Source organism: Geotrypetes seraphini, chromosome 15 (assembly GCF_902459505.1).
Source record: "Geotrypetes seraphini chromosome 15, aGeoSer1.1, whole genome shotgun sequence".
In the NCBI taxonomy this organism is placed as follows: Eukaryota; Metazoa; Chordata; class Amphibia; order Gymnophiona; family Dermophiidae; genus Geotrypetes; species Geotrypetes seraphini.
The window spans coordinates 54,210,513-54,233,311 of record NC_047098.1 but is presented as its reverse complement, the minus strand read 5'-3'; the positions used below and the strand labels follow the sequence as shown (position 1 = coordinate 54,233,311).

The window sequence follows — 22,799 nt, the reverse complement described above, 5'->3', positions numbered from 1 at the left end:
ACTATGGCGGTATTGAAAAATAAAGTTATTATTATTATTATATATCTCTCCCTTTCCTCTATTTTTAGACCCATTATTTCTCCCCCCCCCAAAGTCCGGCATATGCACATCTTTGAACCCCCCTTCCTTCCCTCCCTCTGTGTACTTATACACCAGGTCTTTGGAGCTGTTTCCTCTGCCGCAGTCCCGCCTCTCCTCTAATGTCAGAGGCAGGATTCAAATTGATTCACCCGAAGTGAATCAGTGAACTGATTTGAATCGGGCAGCACTACTGGACAGACTTTCATAGATGTCATGTGTCATTAGATTTACATAGCAAAGGAACATCTGAATAGCTTAATGCAATAGAAACTTATGAATAATAGAAAAATAGTTTCTAAATCGTTGAATTTAAATGCAGTAAGTAACTTAGGCAATTAACAAAATATTTGAAGCTGTCTCTGTACAGTGTAGTAGATGCTATTTATAGTTATCTGGCAATTGATATGATTTTTGGCTTCATTTATGAAGTATGTGTTTGTATAAAAATAAGTGGCAATGTGTGAATATATGACTTAATTGATTACAGCAGTGCTTAAATAGATATGTGCTAAACAAAGAGATGGTTTGACAAATTATTGCAAACATACAAATATTAAAATGTTTATTAAGGTATAGTTTATAAAACAGGAGAATTAAAAAAAAAATTTGACCTTCAGGAAAAGCACATTTTTACTTTTATTATGGATTATGGTTTATTTTATTTGATATAATGCCTTTCCTTTAATAAGAACAAAGGTCCCTTTTTACAAAGCTACGGGAGAAGTGCAACCATATTTTTGTAAAAGGGACCCAAAGTATGGCATTAGGTGACTTATAATATTCAAATGGCTCAGTGTGCTCTGGTTTCTGCAAAGTAGATCCTTAATAGAATAGATACCTCCTGTGACCCTTCTAATTTTAGAGCTTTACTAGGTCTGTATACTCTCAGAGCAATAGTCAATTTAAAAGGCTAGATAGAGTTGGGAAGTGATCTATGTGCGAGTCAATACACAGATCCAGAATTTCTCTTCCCTTTCCATCTCACCAGGTCCAGAATCTCCCCTTCTTTTAAATGATTTATCAAAGGAAGACAAATCCAGAAAATAAGCACAAGCACAAATCTTTCATAAGTTGAGCTAATGTAAAAACAGTATAAAAGATAAAATAGTCACATGATCCAATAAATACTTCTTGCCAAGGGCAGTGCAAGCCCTTAGAGTATGTCATATTCCCCCACAAAGATTCGACTGAATAAAGAGATTCAGTTCATGCTTGGAAATGTCAGGTTATCTCTGTCCCAAGCCCCACTGGAGATGTAGGTAGGCAAGTACCTGCTGCCCTCCATATAGCTTATCTACCTCATCTCCAGTTCTTGAGAGACTCTGTGTGTGTTTTCCTATGACTTGTTATAACATAGATGCTTTTTATGACAGATAAATTATTGTGATGAATTTTAAAATGATCACTGTTTTATTGATAATGTATATAAATAATGTTTTTAATGTGTGTCTGAATTATGTTTGTTTTTTGGAACCCGCCTAGATATTAGGCGGGACATTAAGTTTTTAAAATAAATAAAATAAGAACATAAGAATACTGGGTCAGAGCAGTGGTCCATCTAGCCCAGTATCCCGTCTTCATGGCAGCTCGACGCCTTTCTTCTTCCCAAACATCTCCCGAGATTTCACATCGGGTAAGGCTTTGAAGAATATGAAACATACGGAATCATCGACACTATACTCGACACCGTATTCCACCCACTTGAGACTCGGACCTCTGGGGTGATTCTGAAGAGCCTGTTCTGTCTGATGAGGATCTTCCTGGCTTTTACCTTCACCTTTTCTACCTATTTTGCCACCTTGCGATCATCAGACACAATCACCACCAAGTCCTGCTCTTTTTCTGCACACACAAATTCTTCACCTCCTATACTATACCGTTCTGGATATTTGCAGCCCAAATGCATGACCCTGCATTTCTTTAGCATTAAATTTTAGTTGCCAATTGCCTGACAATTCGTCAAGCTTCACCAGATCCCACCTCATGTTATCTATACCCTCCGTGATGTCTATCCTATTACAAAGCTTGGTATTATCCGCAAAAAGACAAACTTTGCCAGTAAGTCCTTCTACAATATCAATCACAAAGATGTTAAATAGAGCCGGCCCAAGGACAGATCCCCGTGGCATTCCACTAACTACATCATTTTCCTACAATAAAACTCCATTTACCACAACCTGTTGTCTCCTTCCACTTAACCAGTTTTTAATTCAATTTGTCACTTTAGGGTCCATACTGCATGCATTCAGTTTATTTATCAATCTCCTGTGTCACCATGTCGAAAGCTTTGCTAAAGTCCAAGTACACTATATCTAGCATTCTTCCCAAATCCAACTGTTTGGTCACCCAGTCAAATAAATCAATCAAATTTGTCTGACAAGACCTGCCTCTCGTAAAACCATACTGCCTCGGGTCCTGCAGTCCGTTTGATTCTAGAAATCTCACCTCCACTTAAGAAGTGTTTCAAGTTTTATTTAAAATTTGATGAATCGCTTAATCTTAATACAGAGCTAAAAATAATACATCACAGTGTTCATGGAAATAATATAGACAAAAACATACAGTATAGGCAGGACCAGGAGGAAGGAAGGGGTGGAAATACACTAATTGATAGAAAATGAGATGAGTAAGGGAAGTAACAAAAGGAAGGGTTAAAAAAAAAGATCGGAAGCCAGACTTGGAAAGTAAGACTAACCAGTCTGTAATTCCCAACCTCCTCCTTACTTCCACTCTTGTGCAGAGGGACTACATCTATCCTTCTCCAGTCCCCCAGGCCCACACATCAAAAAGGGTATCACAACCCGGACGAAGGAAGTCATCATGCCGCTGTATCGCGCAATGGTGCGCCCGCACCTGGAGTACTGTGTTCAATACTGGTCGCCGTACCTCAAGAAGGACATGGCGGTACTCGAGGGAGTGCAGAGGAGGGCGACTAAGCTGATAAAAGGTATGGAAAATTTTCCATACGCTGACAGGTTAAAAATGCTGGGGCTGTTCTCCCTGGAGAAGAGGAGACTTAGAGGGGACATGATAGAAACCTTCAAAATCCTTAAGGGCATAGAGAGAGTAAATAAGGACAGATTCTTCAAACTGAGGGGAGCCACAAGCACTAGGGGTCACTCGGAGAAATTGAAAGGGGACAGGTTTAGAACAAATGCTAGAAAATTATTTTTTACGCAGAGGGTGGTAGACACATGGAACGCGCTTCCGGAGGAAGTGATAGGCCAGAACTCTGTACAGGGGTTCAAGAAGGGTTTGGATAGGTTCCTGGAGGATAAAGGGATAGAGGGGTACAGATAGAACTTGAGGTAGGTTATAAAAGTGGTCAGAAACCACTTCACAGGTCGCAGACCTGATGGGCCGCCGCGGGAGCGGACCGCTGGGCGAGATGGACCTCGGTCTGACCCAGTGGAGGCAACTTCTTATGTTCTTATGTTCTAAGGAAGCATTGAAAAGATGAGACAACAGAACCTCTCGAGTTCCTTGAGTACCCTGGGATGTATCTCGTCAGACCCCCATCGTTTTGTCTATTTTTAGCTAGTTCCTCAAAAACAGTCTTTTGAGAATCTTTCCAGATCTACTATATGAGGGCCGTTCAAAAAGTATCAGACCTTAATTTTTCTTGCGTAAACAAATAAAGCTAGGGAGGCGTGGTTTGGCGCACGTATGCAGGTGACCCTAATGTGCATGCTTGATGAATGAAGAAGTGTAAGCGAGCATCGTTGGATTTTCATTTTTGACAAAATGACAGAAAAAGTTTAACAACGCTACTGCTATTAAATTTTGTGTAAAGCTTGGCAATTCCCAAGTGGAAACGATCCGCAAGATTCAACAGGCCTTCGGGGATGAAGCAATGGGCACCATACAGATAAAGGAGTGGTACAACCGCTTCAGAGATGGCTGCTCATCAGTGGAGAGTGAATCACATTCTGGTAGGCCCTCAACATCCAGAAATGAGATCATCATTGCCCAAGTGAGGACCCTGGTGATGCAGGATCATCGAATCACAATCAGAGAACTTGCAAATGAGGCGAGCATCAGTGTTGGATTCGTTCATTCCATTTTGACTGAGGATTTGGGTTTCAAGAGAATTTCAGCGAAGTTCATGCCAAAGCTGCTAATGATCGAGCAGAAACAATTCCATTTGGAGACTGTGAACAGTGATCCCAACTTCCTCAGCACATTGATCACTGGCGATGAGTCCTGGGTTTCTGGGTACAACCCAGAAACCAAGTTGATGTCATCACAACGGAAGCATTCAACATCCCTGAGGCCAAAAAAAGCAAAGCAGGTCCGCAGCAATGTCAGTCATGCTGACTGTCTTCTTTGACTCCAGTGGCGTGGTTCATCACGAGTATGCACCACATGGCACAACCATCACCAAGGGGTACTACCAAGAGGTTCTGCGTTGCCTTTGTAAAGCTGTGAGACGCAAACAGCGGACCTGTGGGCAGCGGGCAATTTGCAGCTCCATCACGATAAAGCACCTGCCCATTCTTCACATTTGATATGGGGTTTCTTGGCCAAACGGGCCAAACATAACACACCTGTGATTCCTCAGGTTCCTACTCTCCCGATATGGCTCCATGTGACTTCTGGCTTTTCCTCAAGCTGAAAATGCCCCTGAAAGGGACCAGATTTCAGTCAAGAGAAGACATCATGCAGAATGCGACGGACCAATTGCGAGCAATCTCAAAAGAGGCATGCTAGTGCTGCTTCCAACCGTGGCAGAACCGTTGGAAGAAGTGTGTGACAGCCCAAGGGGACTACTTTGAAGGAGATTAGTTAAGTTTGTTGTATCTGAATACAAGTATTTTTTTATGAATAAAGATCTGATACTTTTTGAATGGCCCTCATACTGTTTGCGTTCATTTTCTGCGGTCCTACCCCTGGTCTTTCTTCTGTGAACATGAAACAGAATGTTGCGTTGATGCCTGCCTAGAGGGAGTAATCAAGCTGCGACAGAATTAGCATTTGTACAAGTACAAAGCGAAGTGTCGTTCGTGGAAGTAGGGTCTTATGAGTCTCAGCTGTCTCAAGGAGAAGAAGGTTTTCTTCCACAGATTTGAGATTTGTGGTTCAAGGGATAATGTGGAGTCCAGTATGACACCCATACTTTGGAGGATCTTTCTATGTCTCCTCCACCCCTATGAGCAGCACCAAGCTCTCTGCCTCAACCATAGCTTCTACCAGTGGCCCCTCCCATTTCTGCATGCAGGTCTACAGTTCACTCTCCTCCCCTGGGGTTCAGTATCTGCTCTACCTCAGTCCCCACCCCCACCAGTTTACCATAAAGGTGATCCCCGGCAGCAGCAGCAGCAGCATTGCACATATGTCAATTGTGGTCTGCTCCAAAGCTTTCCCTCCAGCCTGTCCTGCCTTGTCTGGCATCACTGTTTCTGCATGGGTCAGAGAGAAAGCTTCAAGCCAGGCCACAGTTGGCATATGTGCAGCGCTGTGAGGGACCAACAGATGACCACCTTTAAGGTAGACGGCGAAGGGGAGAGGGTGATACCAGGGGATTTGGAGGAAAAAGAGTAGGCTACAATGTGACTCATTATTTTAATTGCAATTAACAATCAATGCATTAATTGCAGAGTTGATTGAGATTTAACACAGCCCTATATACTACATCACCTTTGTTGGGCTGTGTTGACATTGTATATGTATCTATTTCCAGGAAATCATACAGGGCGTCACTAGGGGAGACTGCAGTGGCATTTGATTTTGGTCCATTGGTAGCCGTCCCAAAGAATATTGTGGGTCAGCGGGGGAAGGAAGAAGTACCAGCATATCCCCTCTACATTTTGTATGAAAATGGGGAAACCTTTCTTATGTACATTAGTCTCCAGCACAGGTAAGAGCCTTTACAAACAGGTAAAAATGTTAGGGTTTGCTTGAGTTATTGATAGTTTCTGTAATACAAAACAGACTAGTATACACAATCATATTTAAATGTTTATAGTGAATTATAATTGAGCATTAGTAGTAACATAAGAAAAACCTTCATAACATATAAAATTAAATACAATCATAATACTGACCTTACTACTAAAGAAAAGGCCAAGTGTACGAAACATTAGTAGAGATCTGGTCTAAAATGACTTTGTCCATGTGCTCATTGCATGTTAATGTATTGAATGTAGAAATTGAAGATAAGTTCACTTAACCATATGCAAAAGTTATATGCAAAGGTTTAGGCACTCTTGAATATTTTTCTGAATTCCTAAGTGAACAGTAGCTGACTTGACCTCGGCTGCCTCGGGCCTGGAGGGAGGGAGGGGTATTGTCAAGACCAGCTCTGCTGCTTAGGGTGCTGGAGGGAGGGATGGAGGGGAAGGGGTGTTATCAGGAATGTCTTCCTGCTGCTACAGTATTTTTTTTTTACAGTAACTCTCAAGCAACCAGTAAAACATTTATCTGGCATCCTCCAATCCCCATGTTTGCCGAATAGCTGACAGTCTACTGTATTATGTCGCATTGAATTAGACCATATTAAGAGAGTCATAGAAACACAGGTATTTTACTGTAAAATTTGTTTTTAAATGTTTTATTTAAAAGCTCCAACATTTCTCACTGTATCCCCAAGAGTCCAGATTGTAATTTTAAGAGGTCTGGATTCCTGGCATCTGGATTTTTGCACTTATACTGCAGTAACCAGCAGTGTAGCCATGAGTGGGCCCAGGCCCATCCACTTTGGACTCAGGTCCACCCAATAACAGCACACTGTTTTGTTACATATACACAGGAGTCTGTAATTTAGCTATTGATTCCCACTTGCAGAAAGATATCACTTTAAGTTCTTGAACAACTCCTCTTCTGCAATGGAGAAAAGCTCCCTCATTTTTTTTTCCTTCTACAAACGAACTCAGAAGGTGTGTTCTGATCTGCTCTGCTTCTTTTTGATATTTTCGGGTATTTTTCCATCTGATTCTTGTAATTCTTCATGACTTCGGCGCTTGGAGGCCCCCTTGAGCTTATCTCTTGGGAAAGGATGCAGTCCCACGTGGGTGGACTGCAGCTCCCAGGCCAATCTCATCGAGTACCTGTGAAGCCAGCCTGCTTTGTGTCCCTTCAGGAGCTCAGGGTCTATCCCCCTGGGAATGACTTGCCTGCTGATTTCATCAAAGGCTTGAGCGCAGGCTGTGTGGCCCCTGAGTAAGAACCCACTTGGTATCAGGGAGCTAGCTGCATAGTTTCTCTCCCTTCCCCCCCTCCTTTTCGCTGTGTGAGGAATCTTGGTGTGCGAGTCCATGGTCATGATCCGTCCAACTGGCAGCTAGAGGAATTCCTTCGACGGTCAAGGTCTGTCATTTACTCAGGCAGAAATCCTTTTCTTGCAGACAAGCTGATTCCGGCAAACGTTCCAGAAATCACAGTGAGTACTCCCTTTATTCCCTATGGGGAACATTGGTGGGAAGATCTGTAAATTTCAGTTTTACAAATTTCTGGGGTTAGAATTTGGTTTTCCCCTCCTCCAAAGCACTAAAATTGCTATTTTTATTTTTTGATCTAGCTCCAGTGTCCTGTTTTTGGCACATTTTTCTTGATGGAGGCCATTTTGGATTTTTAGCAATCTGTTTTAAACTTCATTTTTTTCTACTTCAAAATCACTTGTTTTTGCTAGTGCCTACCTCTCATGGATGCCCCAGGTCTTTCTAGTCCTGGATCCTAAGTTTTTTTGAACAGAGTTGCTAGTTGAGGAGTGACCGTGGTCCACGGAACATGGGAGGATGGTGCTGGAACTTTGGGTTTGGACCCCAGTCAGTCGTTCAAGGCCTTGGAACCCCCAAAATCCTAGAAAATCTGGTCTAAGGGGAAGAGATCTTGCTCTGAAGACTCGAGCAGTAATGGAGCGAAACACAAGCATATGATGGCATATGAATCTCCTCTTCCCCAGTCTGGGGTTGTACAAGGAGTATCAGGACCCTGATGCAAGGTTTCTCTGATTTTTCTAGCCTCTTATGGGAAGCCTACTTAATAGGACCGAGAAGCACTTATCTTTTTTCGGATGTGCCTGCTCCCTCTAAGGGGGATCCTTCTCCCAGACAGGCATTCCTGCCTCATTCCACGCCAGCTCCCAGTGTTAGTGCTCCTTTGGAGCAGGACTGGGATGATTGGAAGTCCCTTTCCATGCCTTTATTATTGCAGGGCTCTTCTGTGACAGTGGATGATACGGGTCCAGTATCCAGGGGGCAGGAGCGGCGGCGGATCAAAGTGATGATCTTTCAGTGCATCACCTTTTCAGCTCAGCTTCAGATTCCCATGTCATTTCTTGACTTGTCTATATTGAAGCTCAGTGCCTAGCAGCCCTCCACTTCGCAGTGCTGTCATGTGTGGCACTAATGCACAAACAGTTTTCCTGCTCATCCAGATCTTCCCTCCTTTAGTTACTGACCAATGGAAGGTGCCCTTAAGAAGACCAAAGCTAGGTCTAGGCTCTGTTCTATGGCTCCAGATTTCCAGCATTTGTTTGTCCAGCCAAGGGTGAACTCTGCAGTGGCGTGTGACTAAGCGCACCTCCCTTCCTATTAACAGTGGAATGATGCTAATGGGCGCACCAGACCATATGGTGGATGTGATCCTTAAAAGACAGTTTGAAGTACTGGCTTTGGGTATCAAAGCTGAAGCAGCTGCCTCCTCCATGGTGCGCACCTGCCACACCAGACTGCGGACTAGTCCCTCGGTGATTGGGGACTCCTGTCCCTACATGTTTAAGGAGGGAATGGATTATGTGGCTGGTGCTCTTTATGACATCATAGGTGAAGGGTAAGATAAGATTGAAGAACAGTGTCATATACAACTTTGTATTTTGTAGAAATTATCTGCTTCTGTTCACATAGGGGTTCATTGAAACATACAGTTTAATCAGGGGTGCCTAAATCTATGCACACAACTGTAATTCTTTTCTATTACTTTCTAGAGTGCACAATAACTGTTGAGAATTTTCAGCCTTTTCATTTTTAAAGAATGTTTTGGGTTTTTTTTTTTACTTTATCCAGTTCCAGGAATCTTGGGAAGCTCTTAGGCCCGTTGCCCATGCATCCTGCAGCAGAGGATAACTATGGCTATGATGCTTGTGCTGTGCTGTGCTTGGCCTGCCTCCCCAACATTCTGGTCATTGCCACTGAATCGGGAATTCTTTACCATTGTGTAGTGCTGGAGGGAGAAGAGGAGGATGAGCAGACGGTACGTGCAGCAAATCTGTACTATATTTATTCCTCTGATACTTGTTGGTATTATGGATTTTAGCTATATAGGTCTTTCAGACTTTTAGAATATATTATTTGTTCCTTGATGATTATTTGTCAGAAAGGCTCTCAGCTAATCTTAAAACACCACAAAAATCAAATCCAAAATGTATCTTCTATACAAGTGTCTTCAAGCTTATATGCATACCGGTTAATTGAATAAGTCTGTCTGTTAGCATACCGAAATGACCTGGTTTATCACATAGAATATGGCTCTTATATTAGTTATACAAAAGGTATGCAATATTTGCAGTGTTACCGGCCAGTGGAGGGCTCCCCCTGTGGAAAACAGTATTTTCAAGAAAATGTGATGGAGAAAATGCCTTAAAAAAAACTTGCAACAACAGAAGATAGCATTCAAACTACACTTTTCAATCTGCTCATTATTCTTATCATCGGCATCAAAAACTCCAAAGAAATACAAAATCGTACCAACAGGGGAAAAATCCCACCACTGTGCACAAGAAAATGTCTAATGTAACTTAGCTTCAAAATCCAGGTTTGTCAGCATCCAGCGTTGGTTACACAGCTTTCAAAATCTTGCCGCATCAAGTCCTTTCAAAACTCCCAAGCTGTAAATCTCATAGTGCTCTTCAATCTCCAAGGCTGACCCAGTCACACTGCATTATTTACTATATCACCTCGATCATCCTCCAAGAAAGCCCTTGTTTTGCCAAAACTGGCTGCATCAGGAAAAAACTTTTACACGGACAAGCTGAAAGACACGTTACCCCATACTACAGGAAATTACACTGGCTGCCAGTGGAGGCCAGAATTATTTTCAAAATTGCGTGTTTGTGCTACAATACACTGGCAGGACTTACTGCCATTTATCTTGTCAACCACTTTGTATTCTCTACAAACCGTCCCATGTGGAGAATTTCTCTATTCTCTTTTTTCCTACGCTAAAAGGATGTATTGTAAAAAGATTCCTGGACAAAACTTTAGCTTACCAGGCTAGTGTCTAAACCTTAAGTGCCCTATTTGTGAATTCATTGTCTTATCAAAATGTTTAGGAAATTTGTGAAATCTTATTTGTATGACACTACTGGAGAGGGTGCAGAGGAGAGCGACGAAGCTAGTAAAAGGTATGGAGAACTTGAGCTACAAAGATCGCCTCAGAAAACTGGGACTATTCACCCTTGAGAAGAGAAGACTGAGAGGGGATCTGATAGAGACTTTTAAATTGCTAAAAGGGATCGACATAATGGAGCAAGCTCACTCACCAGCAGGAGGAAAGGATGGTGAGCAAGAAACAGCGTTATTCACATTGGCAAATGTAACCCAGTCTCGGACCAGAGGTCATGGCCTGAAGCTGAGAGGGGACACGGCCAGGACAAACGTCAGAAAGTTCTGCTTCACACAGCGAGTAGTGAACGCCTGGAACTCTCTCCCGAAAGAGCTGGTGGAGGAATCCACCATTCTAGGATTTAAGGGAAAATTGGACGCACATCTTCTTGCAGAAGACATTGAGGGATACGAGTGACCAGTGTATTCGCCAGGGTGTGCCTGGCTGAGCCTTCGCGTGTGCAGATCGCCGGACTAGATGGACCCCAGGTCTGATCCGGTGCAGGCATTTCTTATGTTCTTATGTAAGAAACCACTATTTGTTTCAAGTTTCAAGTTTAATATTTATTTGATTAATCGCCTTGTCAGTATTCAAGGCGATTTACACATGAATAAAAGTTACAGAATAAAAAGAATTTTAAAACAATTTAAAAACTGACTAGACACAGACGATAACTAGACAAACTGGAAACAAGAGGAAGGTAGGGGAAGAAGTTACAATGTAATTGAGCAGAGTGGGAAGCCAAAAATGGAAAACACAAAAGGATGGGATGAAAAATAGTTGAATGTGTGGAGAAAAGACAGTTAGGTCCAAAATTTTATTGAATATTGATTAAAAGGAACCAATGATATTAGATTACAAAAGCATCGTTAAATAAGAAAGTTTTCAGTTTATTTGTTTATTTGTGAATTCTTTCCCTTACCAAATGTTTAAGGAAACTTGTGAAATCTCTTTCGTATGACAATGTTGACTTAAGAAACCTAACCATGCAAGTTATGTAATTCCATATGTATTTCATCTGCGTCTGGCAGATTTTCTTTGTTGTAAACTGTTCTGAGCTGTTAAGGTATAGCGGGTTATAAATAAATTATTATTACTTGACTTTAAGCAATAAAGTTAAAGTAGTAAACATGCTAAAGGAAAGGCAATCTCAGTCAGAGATTACTTAGAAATTAGGCATCTCACAGTTGCAAGTTTTTAGGCTGGCTAAAAATCAAGAAGAAATAATGAAACAATGGCAACGCAATGGGGCCTGACAACCTACACCCCAGGGTACTCAGGGAGTTGGGTGATGTCTTGGCGGAACCACTATCCGCGCTCTTCAATCTCTCCCTTAGTACAGGTAACGTCCCGATGGACTGGAAGACGGCTAACGTCATTCCACTACACAAGAAAGGCTCCAGGATGGAGATGGCAAACTACAGACCAGTGAGTCTCACTTCAATAGTGAGCAAACTAATGGAAACCCTAATCAAACGCCAATTGGATAGGATCATGGACGAGGAGAATCTACAGGATCCCCGCCAACATGGATTTACTAAGGGGAGATCCTGCCAATCCAACCTGATCAGCTTCTTTGACTGGGTGACGAAGAAGCTGGATGTTGGTGAGTCCCTGGACATCGTCTACCTGGATTTCAGCAAAGCATTTGATAGCGTGCCACACCGCAGGTTGCTGAACAAGATGAGTTCTTTAGGTTTGGGCGACACATTAACCAAATGGGTTGGGAACTGGCTTGGAGGTAGGCTTCAGAGGGTGATGGTGAATGGCACCCCCTCCGAAATGTCAGAGGTGATAAGTGGAGTGCCACAGGGCTCCGTCCTGGGACCGATCTTGTTCAACATCTATATAAGAGACTTGACAGAAGGGCTCCGAGGTAGAATAACATTATTCGCTGATGATGCCAAACTGAGCAATGTAGTGAGCAAAAGCTCAACAGACAAAAAAGCAATGGCAGACGATATGGTGCATGACTTACTTCTGCTGGAGCACTGGTCTAGGTCCTGGCAACTCAGTTTCAATGCCAAAAAATGCAAAGTCATGCACCTGGGAAGCCAAAAGCCATGCAAGATTTACACCCTAAATGGCGAGATCCTGACAAGAACTGAAGCAGAAAGAGACTTAGGGGTGATTATCAGGGAAGATATGAAGTCTGCAAACCAAGTGGAGCAAGCTTCATCCAAAGCAAGGCAAATCATAGGTTGCATACGCAGGAGTTTCGTCAGCCGTAAACCTGAAGTCATTATGCCACTGTATAGATCCATGGTGAGACCGCACCTGGAGTACTGTGTGCAATTCTGGAGGCCGCATTACTGCAAGGATGTGCTGAGACTGGAATCGGTCCAGAGAATGGCCACCAGGATGGTCTCGGGACTCAAGGAGCTCCCGTACGAGGAGTGGTTGGGGAAATTGCAGCTCTACTCACTCGAGGAACGTCGAGAGAGGGGAGATATGATCGAGACATTCAAATATCTCACGGGCCGCATCAAGGTGGAAGAAGACATCTTCTTCTTCAAGGGTCCAGCAGCAACAAGGGGGCATTCGTGGAAAATCAGGGGCGAGAAACTACACAGTGACACTAGGAAGTTCTTCTTCACTGAAAGGGTGGTTGATCGCTGGAATAGTCTTCCACTTCAGGTTATTGAGGCCAGCAGTGTGCCGGATTTTAAGGCCAGATGGGATAGACATGTGGGATCTATCCGCAAAGATAGATAGGGAGGGTCACCGGAGTGGGCAGACTTGATGGGCCGTGGCCCTTATCTGCCGTCTATTTCTATGTTTCTATGACAATTCTGAGCGAAAACGGAAAGCTGCTGATGTTGACTGCATTGACAGTATGGTTCACTAATTCACGTGATGTGCTGCTTATTAGCAGACCAGTTCTGTAGGAGAGCCCCAAGAATTGACTAAAGAGCTAAACAAACCGGATTTCAAGGCAACAACTATACATGGAACGCGCTACCGGAGGATGTGATAAACAGGAGCACGCTACAGGGGTTCAAAGAAGCTTTGGATAGGTACTTGGAAGACAAAGGGATTGAAGGGTACAGATAAGAGTAGAGGTATATTATAGGGATGGGATTAGAGGTAAATTAATCAGGGATCACTGTTCATGCACTAGGCCTGATGGGCCGCCGCGGGAGCGGACCGCTGGGCAGGATGGACCTCTGGTCTGACTCAGCGGGGGCAACTTCTTATGTTCTTAACTAGTTGGTTCTGCTGTTGAAATGCTCATGGTGGCATTGTCTACAAGTGTACGCACGGTGAGAAGTAGGATGCTGATAGCCGGCTGCTGATCTCTGGATTTTTGAAGTTCTGCCCTGTCTGTTACCTAATTACAAACCCGATAACATCTACAACTGTGACAAAACTGGAATTTATTACCATGCAATAGTGCAGATGGGACATTGGCACACAATACAGAGACAATCTCAGGCAGCAAAAAGGCGAAGGATTGAATTACAGTGCTGGTCTGTGCAAACATGACAAGCACCGACAAACGTAAACTGCTTATCATCGGAAAGAGCAATCGCCATGGTGTTTTCGGGGATCAGAGAATATCAATGTCATGTACAATGCAAACACTACTGCATGGATATTTTTCGTAAGTGGCTAATTGCTTTTGTCAGTGACATGAAGACGCAGGGCAGAAAGGTGTTTGATATTGTTGACAACTGTTCTGCTCATTCCAGTGATGCTGACAGAAAGTTTCGAGCATGTGAAACTGGTTTTCCTGCTGCTGAACACAACATTTTAAGTTCAACGATGTGACATGGACATTATATGAAATTTGAAAGCCTACTACTGTCACTTATCTCGGAAAAAATCATAGCCAAAATTGATAGCAGAGGTGAATCTTTCAGCAAACAGCCTTGCAAAAGCAATGACATTGCTTGATGCAGTTCATATACTGCACCAGTCTTGGAAAGATGTGAAGCAGCAGAAAGTTGTTAACTGCTTCTGCGAGGTACATCAGGAACAGGACTTGGATAACATAGATGCCTATGATGTCAGTGATTTACTGCTGCCATTGCTTTGCTTAACTGCTGAGGAATTCGCACATTTTGAAATGGATGCAAAGGCAGAGTGTCACGGCATGCCAACCGATGATATCTGTTCATCACTGCAGCCAGCTCAGCCTGGGGGAATCAAGTGATGAACCTGGTGGCAATGTGGGAGGAGAGAAGAGCGACAGTGACACTGATGACATACCCCCTGCACCGATATCAGCTCAGGCAATTAGTGTGCTTAAGATTCTGAGCCAGTGGTTGGAAAGCATTAGCTGCCCAAATTTCTCATCATCCTATGTAGTAGAGAACTTTGTGTAGTTGAAGTTGTTAAGCATACAAAAAACAAGGTCTGTTTTGCATCAAAGTAGAATAGAACATCAGAACACTAGATTTAAAGGAATGAGTACAAAATTTTCTGTTGCAATACATAACTGCTTAATAATGTATGGTGTTTTGTTTGTGTTATACAGTAGCTATTTAGGAATAGGTTTTCTGTTGAACAGCAGTGCATTGCTTTTGTAGCTATGCTACCATTATGACTGGTTGCATTATGACCTTTTGATTATGACTTTTTAATTCACTACTGCTGTTTTAATTATTCAGTGGCAATGTTTAACATGTTTGTCATTTTTTCAGAGCAGAACAGAGTTGTAGTTCAGGGAGTTTCCCCATCCCCTCCTTCGCATGTCTTTCTATATGGGGCTATCACCTACTTTGGTACAAACTGAAGAAGGCCTAGAGTTATCTGGTGAAGGAGGAGGGATTCAGAAGCTGGCATGAATTCCTTCTTCATGACTCGCGAGCATGGGAATATATTACCAGTCTGTCCAGAATGACACACCTATCTACTTGAAAAGATATTAGCAAGGTAAGAACCTAATCTGTTTTCTTTTTGGCTCATGACCAGCAAACACAAGTTTAGCAGGTTAGTAAATACTAAACTATCCAACATCCTTCTAACAAAGTAACACACTCCTTAGATGAGGAAATAAACCAGAATCTAATGTATCAATCTCTGTCACTGCACAGGCTCAAAAGTCAAGTTTCAAGTTTATTAAAATTTCTTATACTACTCAATCAAACTTCTGAGCAGTGTACAATGATAAAAATATCAAACATACATTACAAAAACAGAGTTAAAGACATGTTAAACACCCAGGATGAAGGAAAAAGCCTCAGAACCCCACCCACACCACCTTGAATGAAACAAAGTGTGGGAAGTAAACCGGGGTAAGTTACCTCATCGGCATAAAAAACCTTCTTAACTGGGTGATATCCAAAAAAGCCTTGAGCAATGCAGGGAGAGATAATCAAAACCTATACAATCAAATCATTTGAGTTTAATTGAATGAAAAAAGGAAATACTTATCCCACAATGGAGTTGGTCTCACATCAACGATGGCCAGCGTTTCGCCAGTCGGCTACCTCAGGATGTGTAAACTTCCATGAAAATGTTTTGCTCTCCTCAGCGTCTAAGCGGGAAAATCCACCCATTAAATTACATTACATTAGTGATTTCTATTCCGCCATTACCTTGCAGTTCAAGACGGATTACATAAGATTTATCAGGAGTTATATAAGAATTGTCGGGAACTTGAGGCGATACATGTTGGGTAATTAGAAACATTTTAGATTTGAAAGGGGTAGTGAGTGTGGTGGGTGGAGATTGGGAAGGAACTGGTTGTGTTAAATAGGTTTTATGTATTTTTTGAAGAGTAGGGTTGCTTGTATGATACAGATTTAATGGGTGGAGTTTCCCGCAGCTATGTTTGTGAAGCCGCTTAGATGCTGAGGAGAGCAGATCATTTTCATGGAAGTTTAAACATCCTGAGGTAGCCGACTCTGGCGAGACGCTGACCATTGTTGATGTGAGACCAACTCCATTTTGGGATAAGTATTTCCTTTTTTCATTCAATTAAACTGAGAAATGATTTGATTGTATAGGTTTTGATTATCTCTCCCTGCATTGCTCAAGGCTTTTTTGGATATCACCCAGTTAAGAAGGTTTTTTTAATGCTGATGAGGTAACTTACCCGGTTTACTTCCCACACTTTTTCATTCAGGGTGGTATGGGTGGGGTTCTGAGGCTTTTTCCTTCATCCTGGGTGTTTAACATATCTTTTGAGCCTCTGCGGTGTCAGAGATTGATACATTAGACTCTGGTTATTTCCTCATCTAAGAAGTGTGTTACTGTGTTAGAAGGGTGTTGGATGGTTTTTCTTTTTGGCTCATTACATAAGTAACTTATCCAAACCTTTTTTTTTTTTTAACCCATCTACATTAACTGCTTTTACCACAGCTGCATGCTCACTTATTTTCCCTAGAGACGATATTGAAGAGAGCTTTCTAATTGTCAGTTTTATTCACATCCAGAGAAGACCATTGCAAAATCATATGATAATTACCTATATGTATGTATTTTTGTAGGTCTTTATTTGTAATGAATCATCAACACATGGTACAAATCTTATGTTTTAGATCCTTTTTCCTTAAGGCTGATAATGTCTGCTAAGGATGGGCTCTTAAGAACTCATGGCATTTACTAGGTGTATTAAATACAGGTAGTTATCAGTTTGGAGATAGTTGTGGGGAAGTTTGTTTAGTTTTTTTGTCAATAACTGTACTTAGCTATTGAGTGAAGTTTGTAATTTCTGATTTGGAGGAGGGGGACGGGGACTGGTTTCCATCTAGCAGTAAGATTGTGTGAGTAATCTGGGACAATGTTTTAGTTGATTGATATTATTGTTTTTTATGAAAATGTGATCCCCTCCAAACACCGTATTTTTCACTCCATAAGATGCACTTTTCCCCCCAATAAAGTGGGTGGAAAAAAAGGTGTGTCCTATGGAGCGAATACCCAAATCCCCCCCCCCCCCCCCCATTACCTTGCAGGACCGCCCGCTGCCGCATCTGGTCACTCACTGCCGCCAAAAATAGAAGAAGAGAAAGGCTGCCGACCCAGAAGCCTTACCCCGACGTCAATTCTGATGTCTGTGAGAAGGTCCCGGACCTTGTCGCCGACATTAGAATTGACGTTGGGGGTAAGGCTTCTGGGCTGGTGGCGTGCAATCGCTGCACCCACCTGGCCCTTCTGTGTGCCACACTGCTGAGCCAGGAGGCCGCCCCCCTCCGCTTCTTCGGCGACATGTCCTCACAGCAGCAGCAGCGGGAGGTAATTAAATCCAGTGGGCAGGCAGGCTTGGAGGGGGTGAAAGAGGACAGAGGCTGGAAGGCAGTGAGGGGAACAGGAGGGAGGGAGAAAGGGACAATTGTTGGGCCTGAGGAAGGAAAGAAGGAAATCACCAGACAATAAAGGAAGGAAGAGGACAAAGGCTGGAAGGCATTGAGGGCCTGAGTTTGAGGGGGTGGTAAGAGGACAAAGACTGGAAGGCAGTGAGGGGAACATAGGAGGGTGGGAGGAAGGGACAATTGTTGGGCCTGAGGAAGGAAAGAAAGAAATCACCAGACAAAGGTAGGAAAAATGATTTTATTTTCAATTTAGTGAACAAACTGTGTCGATTTTGAGAATTTATATCTGCTGTCTATATTTTGAACTATATTTTTCTATAGTTGTTACTGAGGTGACATTGCATATTTAAAAAGTCATCTGCCTTCACATCTGTGCCCTGTCCCTGCATGCCCTATGCCCTTTCCCTGCTCGTCCTGTCCTGGCCTACCATTAGACCACTAGAGGGGGGACAGGGTGCAGAGCCTGGCAAGAAGTGTGGGGTTGAGTGCAGAACCTGGCAGGGAGAATTTGGTTCGGAATGTTTTTTTCTTGTTTTCCTCCTCTAAATCTAGGGTACGTCTTATGATCAAGTGCGTCTTATGGAGCATAAAATACAGTATATCAATGTATTGAGTATTAATTTCCTTAAAAGAGACAAGCATTGAAACTTTGATCTTGTCATAAAATGATACAAAAGATTATTATACATGTTGGCCCTTTTGTGTGTGTGTGTGTGGGGGGGGGTCCTTTTCAGGGTTATAGCTATTTGTTTTTATTTACACTGTTCTTGAAATGCTTTTGACAGTCAGATAAGTCGTGGGACCTTCGCAGTGACCTCATTCCTTCCCTTTATGTGTTTGAATGTGTGGAACTGGAACTTGTACTGAAATTGGCAACAGAAGATGATGATTCCACGGACTTTGACTTTTCTTGTCCAATCCAGTTACACAAAGGTAGTTCATCCTTCCAGACAAGTTTGTTGTTTTGTTTTTTTAAGAAACTTTATCTGGGGCCAAATTGATTTCCAAAATGTTAATATGAATGGACAATAGAATAAAAGATGATCTAATGTCCCTGCTTCTAGATGACAATGCCAGCATCTATTAGACTTGGCCCCAAATAAATAGGATGTTAGAAAATCCAGTAGCCTTGACATATGATACAATTCTATTTGGTACTACAATGAGAGCCCATAGTCAAATCTCATCAAATAACAACAAACTTTTATTTATAATGACTGGAATAGCAATACAGCAAATTACACATAATTGGAAAAATTGGGACAGATTGAACTATAATTTCTGGTGGAACTCAGTTTGCCATATATATAAGATGGAACATGCATTTGCAACACAAAAAGGATATATGAATAAGTTCAAGAAGATTTGGGGACCATTAACAGAATATTGCAATATTTGAATTTCATTTTCCCATGATAAGAAAATAGTATAAAGAAGGAGGGGGGGGAGGGGTTAAGGGGAGGGAATTATTCTCTTTATCATACATTATAAATAAAATATTATAATAGATGATATTCTTACATAAAAATAACGTAATAAAGGGAGGGGGAAAAGGTTCATATTTAAATAATAATTGATAAAATCATTACAATATATATATTGTATAACTTTATAAGAAAAATAATTACAATTATATGATATATAAAACCATAAGAAAAATAAGACAAGAAATGTTATATATAAAATATATTATAAAAATATCAAGTGTATTGTTAAGATAATTGTATGAAAATTTATGACACTTGTTGTTAAATGGAAAAAAAATTCAATAAAAAACTTAAACTAAAAAGAAACTTTATCATTTCAAATAAATCATGGAAATATTCATGTAAAGGAAACAAATAGATACTTGTGCAGCTCTAGCTCTTCAATATTTCTTTGTTTCCAGTAGGTAGATGATGAGTAAATAGTCTGTGCAGCAACTGGGCTAATGTTGTCAGGTCCACTTCTGTTCCAATTGGTTAACTGAATCTCAGCAGAACAGAGAGTGATTCTCTGCGCTGACTCTGGGCTTATGGGGGGATTACACAGAGGAGTGTGACTCCTGCCCTTTGCCATAATACGGTAATTTTTAGCTATGAATGTTTTTTTAGTGCATCTTGTAGCAAATGAATCTTAGATTGGAATTGCTTTTTTATGTGGTTGCTTGTTGGTGTATTTGTCATTTTATTGTGGCTGTTATCTTCAAATCTGCGTAGAAATCTTTTAATAAATGCTTAAATCTTAGATCCCAGCTGCTCTGTGAGATACCACTGCACACATGAGGCTGGGGTGCACAGTGTGGGACTAACTTGGACCAATAAATTGCAGAAATTCCTTGCTTCAGGTGAGTAGCATCTTAACTGTGGCATCTGATTTTTGGGATGCACAAATATTATTGTTAGAAAAATATGCATAATGTTTTAAATGATAGAAAGATCCATCTTTTGTTTATTAAAATTTTTTTTTTTTAAATCCCATTCTCCCAGAGGAGCTCAGAACGGGTTCACACTGTCTAATGTACCTGGGGCAGTGGAGGATTAGATGCCCAGGGTCACAAGGAGCAACCGTGGGTTTGAACCCAGAACCTCAGGGTGCTGAGGCTGTAGCTCTAAGCACTACGACACACTCCTCTGTGATCAAAACAAATTAAAACATTTTTATTAGTTTTTTTGGAATGCTCATTGACACCTTGAAGGCATGGTGTGGTAGCCCACAGTTTAAGGGAGCTACGAGTATAGCATTTGATTAAAAAATCATCTGTGAAGGTCTGTGGTTAGAGTAGCAGGCTGAGAACCAGGAACACAAGAGTTCAAAAACTTCATCTCCCACTTGTAACACGGGACAAGCCATTTTGCCTTCTGTGTTGGGAACAATTGAGATTGTAAGTAGAGAATAACACGGGGACAAATTTTTCCCCGTCATTTTCCTGTCCCGTCTCTGCTCCATTCCTGCAAGCTCCATCCTCATCTGCACAGGCCTCAAACACCTTAAAATCGTAAGTGTCCAAGGCTTGTGCGGTTAAGGCAGCAATGGGACAGGGATAGCAACAAAAATTGTGGGGACAGGAGGGGGAAATTGAGTTCCTGTGTGGATGGGAAAAAATTGGTCCCCATGGCATTCTTTAATTGTAAGCCCTCTTTGGAAGGGACCTACCAACTCTATAATTTGTTTTACATGTGGGTTTGGAAAAGCAAATCTTTAAATCTGCAATATGAAAAAAAAAACCCTATTAACTATTTTGTAGATGAAGAAGACAAAGATAGTTTACAAGAACTTGCAGCGGAACAGAAATGCATGGTGGAGCATATTCTGTGTACTAAGCCCCTGCCATGCAGGTAAGAGACAGTGGTTCCACACCCTCCATCCTTTATCATTCTTGTATAATAATAATAATTTATTTTTATATACAGCCATACCCAAAAGTTCTAGGCAGTTCACAACAATTAAGCATAGTACAAACAATGCAAATCATTTGAGATTCAGCAAACACATACAATATAAAAAAGATACAAGCAATTTTAAAACGGAATAAAAAATGTTAAAATACATTAAGAACCCAACCTTAAGATATATTCTTTCATATATGTTAACTATCTTTGGGCAGAATAGATGGGCCATTTGGATCTGTCATTATGTTTCTGTCCTGCTTGGATTGTGATTCAGAGTCTACAGAATCTAAATTAACCTATATTTCCAGAGATGAGCAGTCTTACAGTTTTTGTTTGGTTTTGTTGGGGGTTTTTTTTTTTTTTACTGTTTTCTCTGCTACTGTGTTTCTCTGAAAATAAGCCCTAGACCCTGGATTTGCCAGCAGCAGCACTTCCCCTTGCTGCCCCCGCCGCGCAGCCGAACCCCTGCTGACCCTCCATCCTTCCCTACCATCCGAACCCCGCTGACCATGAGCCATAAATACCTTCCTCCAGAGCAGCGTCGGGCCAGCAGCACTCTAAACAGGCTGCTTCGTGGCCTTCTTGTCGGGGAATTCCCTCTGCTGCATCACTGATGATGTCATAAGTAACATGGCACACGGAAGGCCCCGACGAGAAGGCCGCGAAGCAGCCTATTTAGAGTGCTGCTGGCCCGATGCTGCTCTGGAGGAAGGTATTTATGACTTGCGATCGGCGGGATTAGGATGGGAAGGAAGGATGGAGGGTCAGCGGAGGTACGGGGGGGTGGGTGCTCAAGGGTTCTGCTGCACAAGGGAGGGCGGGAAGGATGGAAGCTGGGCAAGGGTTCTACATGAGGGATGGGAGGGAGAGAAGGATGGAAGCTGGGCAAGGGTTCTACATGAGGGATGGGAGGGAGAGAAGGATGGAAGCTGGGCAAGGGTTCTGCTGCACGAGGGATGGGAGGGAGGGACGGATAAAAGCTGGGCAAGGGTTCTGCTGCACAGGGGGGTGGGAGGGATGGAGGGGATAGAAAGATGCTGCAGAGGGAAGGCAGAAGGGGATGGGTGAGAGGGGACGAAAGATGTTGCACATGTGGGGGAGAGAAAGGAAAGAGGAAGAATTGGGGTGAAGGAGAGGAAGGGAGAGATGATTATGTACATGAAAAAATAAGCCCTATCCGAAAATAAGACTTAGTGTGTTTTTTGGGCCCAAAATGAATGTATTATTTTCGGGAAAACACGGATTTGATAGCTGATAGATACTGAAGCCCATTTAATCTGCCTGTTTTCATTTCTTCAATTATCCTTTTGGGTTTATGGTTTCACTGAAGATTTACCTGATGCAAACTGTTTTCTTTATGATCTTTTTTTATTTTAGTTTTTTAAACATCTAATTTAATGTAGCATAGGTCTAGAGCTGCATTCCATTAAAATGAAGAGTCTTATTACAGTAAGTGCCTTAGTTTGCCATTTTAGCATCTCTGGTTTATTCCGAGGCATGTGACTTAGTATCAGGTTTTAGTGCACTCATTTGTCACTCCCTGTAAAATAATGCACCTAAGAAAGGTAACAATATCAGATTAGTAGAGTTTAAACAGCCCACTGGCTAGCACAGATTACAAATTTGAAACCAGTTAAGGGGTGTAGGGGCTAACATAAAGACATGCTATTTTATCACTAACTTGTGATATCTTATGCAGTGAGACCTAGTTACTAATTACTGGGGTTAATAGTAAAATAACACATTTTAAAGATAACCCCTGTTGATA

The 22,799-nt window shown here is 42.0% G+C and overlaps 1 protein-coding gene across 1 annotated transcript in view; it reads left to right on the top strand.

The window, feature by feature from the left end:
• Positions 1-22,799, top strand: part of NUP88 (nucleoporin 88) — a 67,884-nt gene that overhangs the window by 10,165 nt on the left and 34,920 nt on the right. Inside the window, exons 5-9 of the mRNA XM_033921415.1 lie at positions 5,762-5,938; positions 9,084-9,270; positions 18,446-18,593; positions 19,888-19,986; positions 20,887-20,977. Of these exons, the coding sequence (XP_033777306.1) occupies positions 5,762-5,938; positions 9,084-9,270; positions 18,446-18,593; positions 19,888-19,986; positions 20,887-20,977 (702 nt within the window). The remainder of the gene's footprint in view (positions 1-5,761; positions 5,939-9,083; positions 9,271-18,445; positions 18,594-19,887; positions 19,987-20,886; positions 20,978-22,799) is intronic.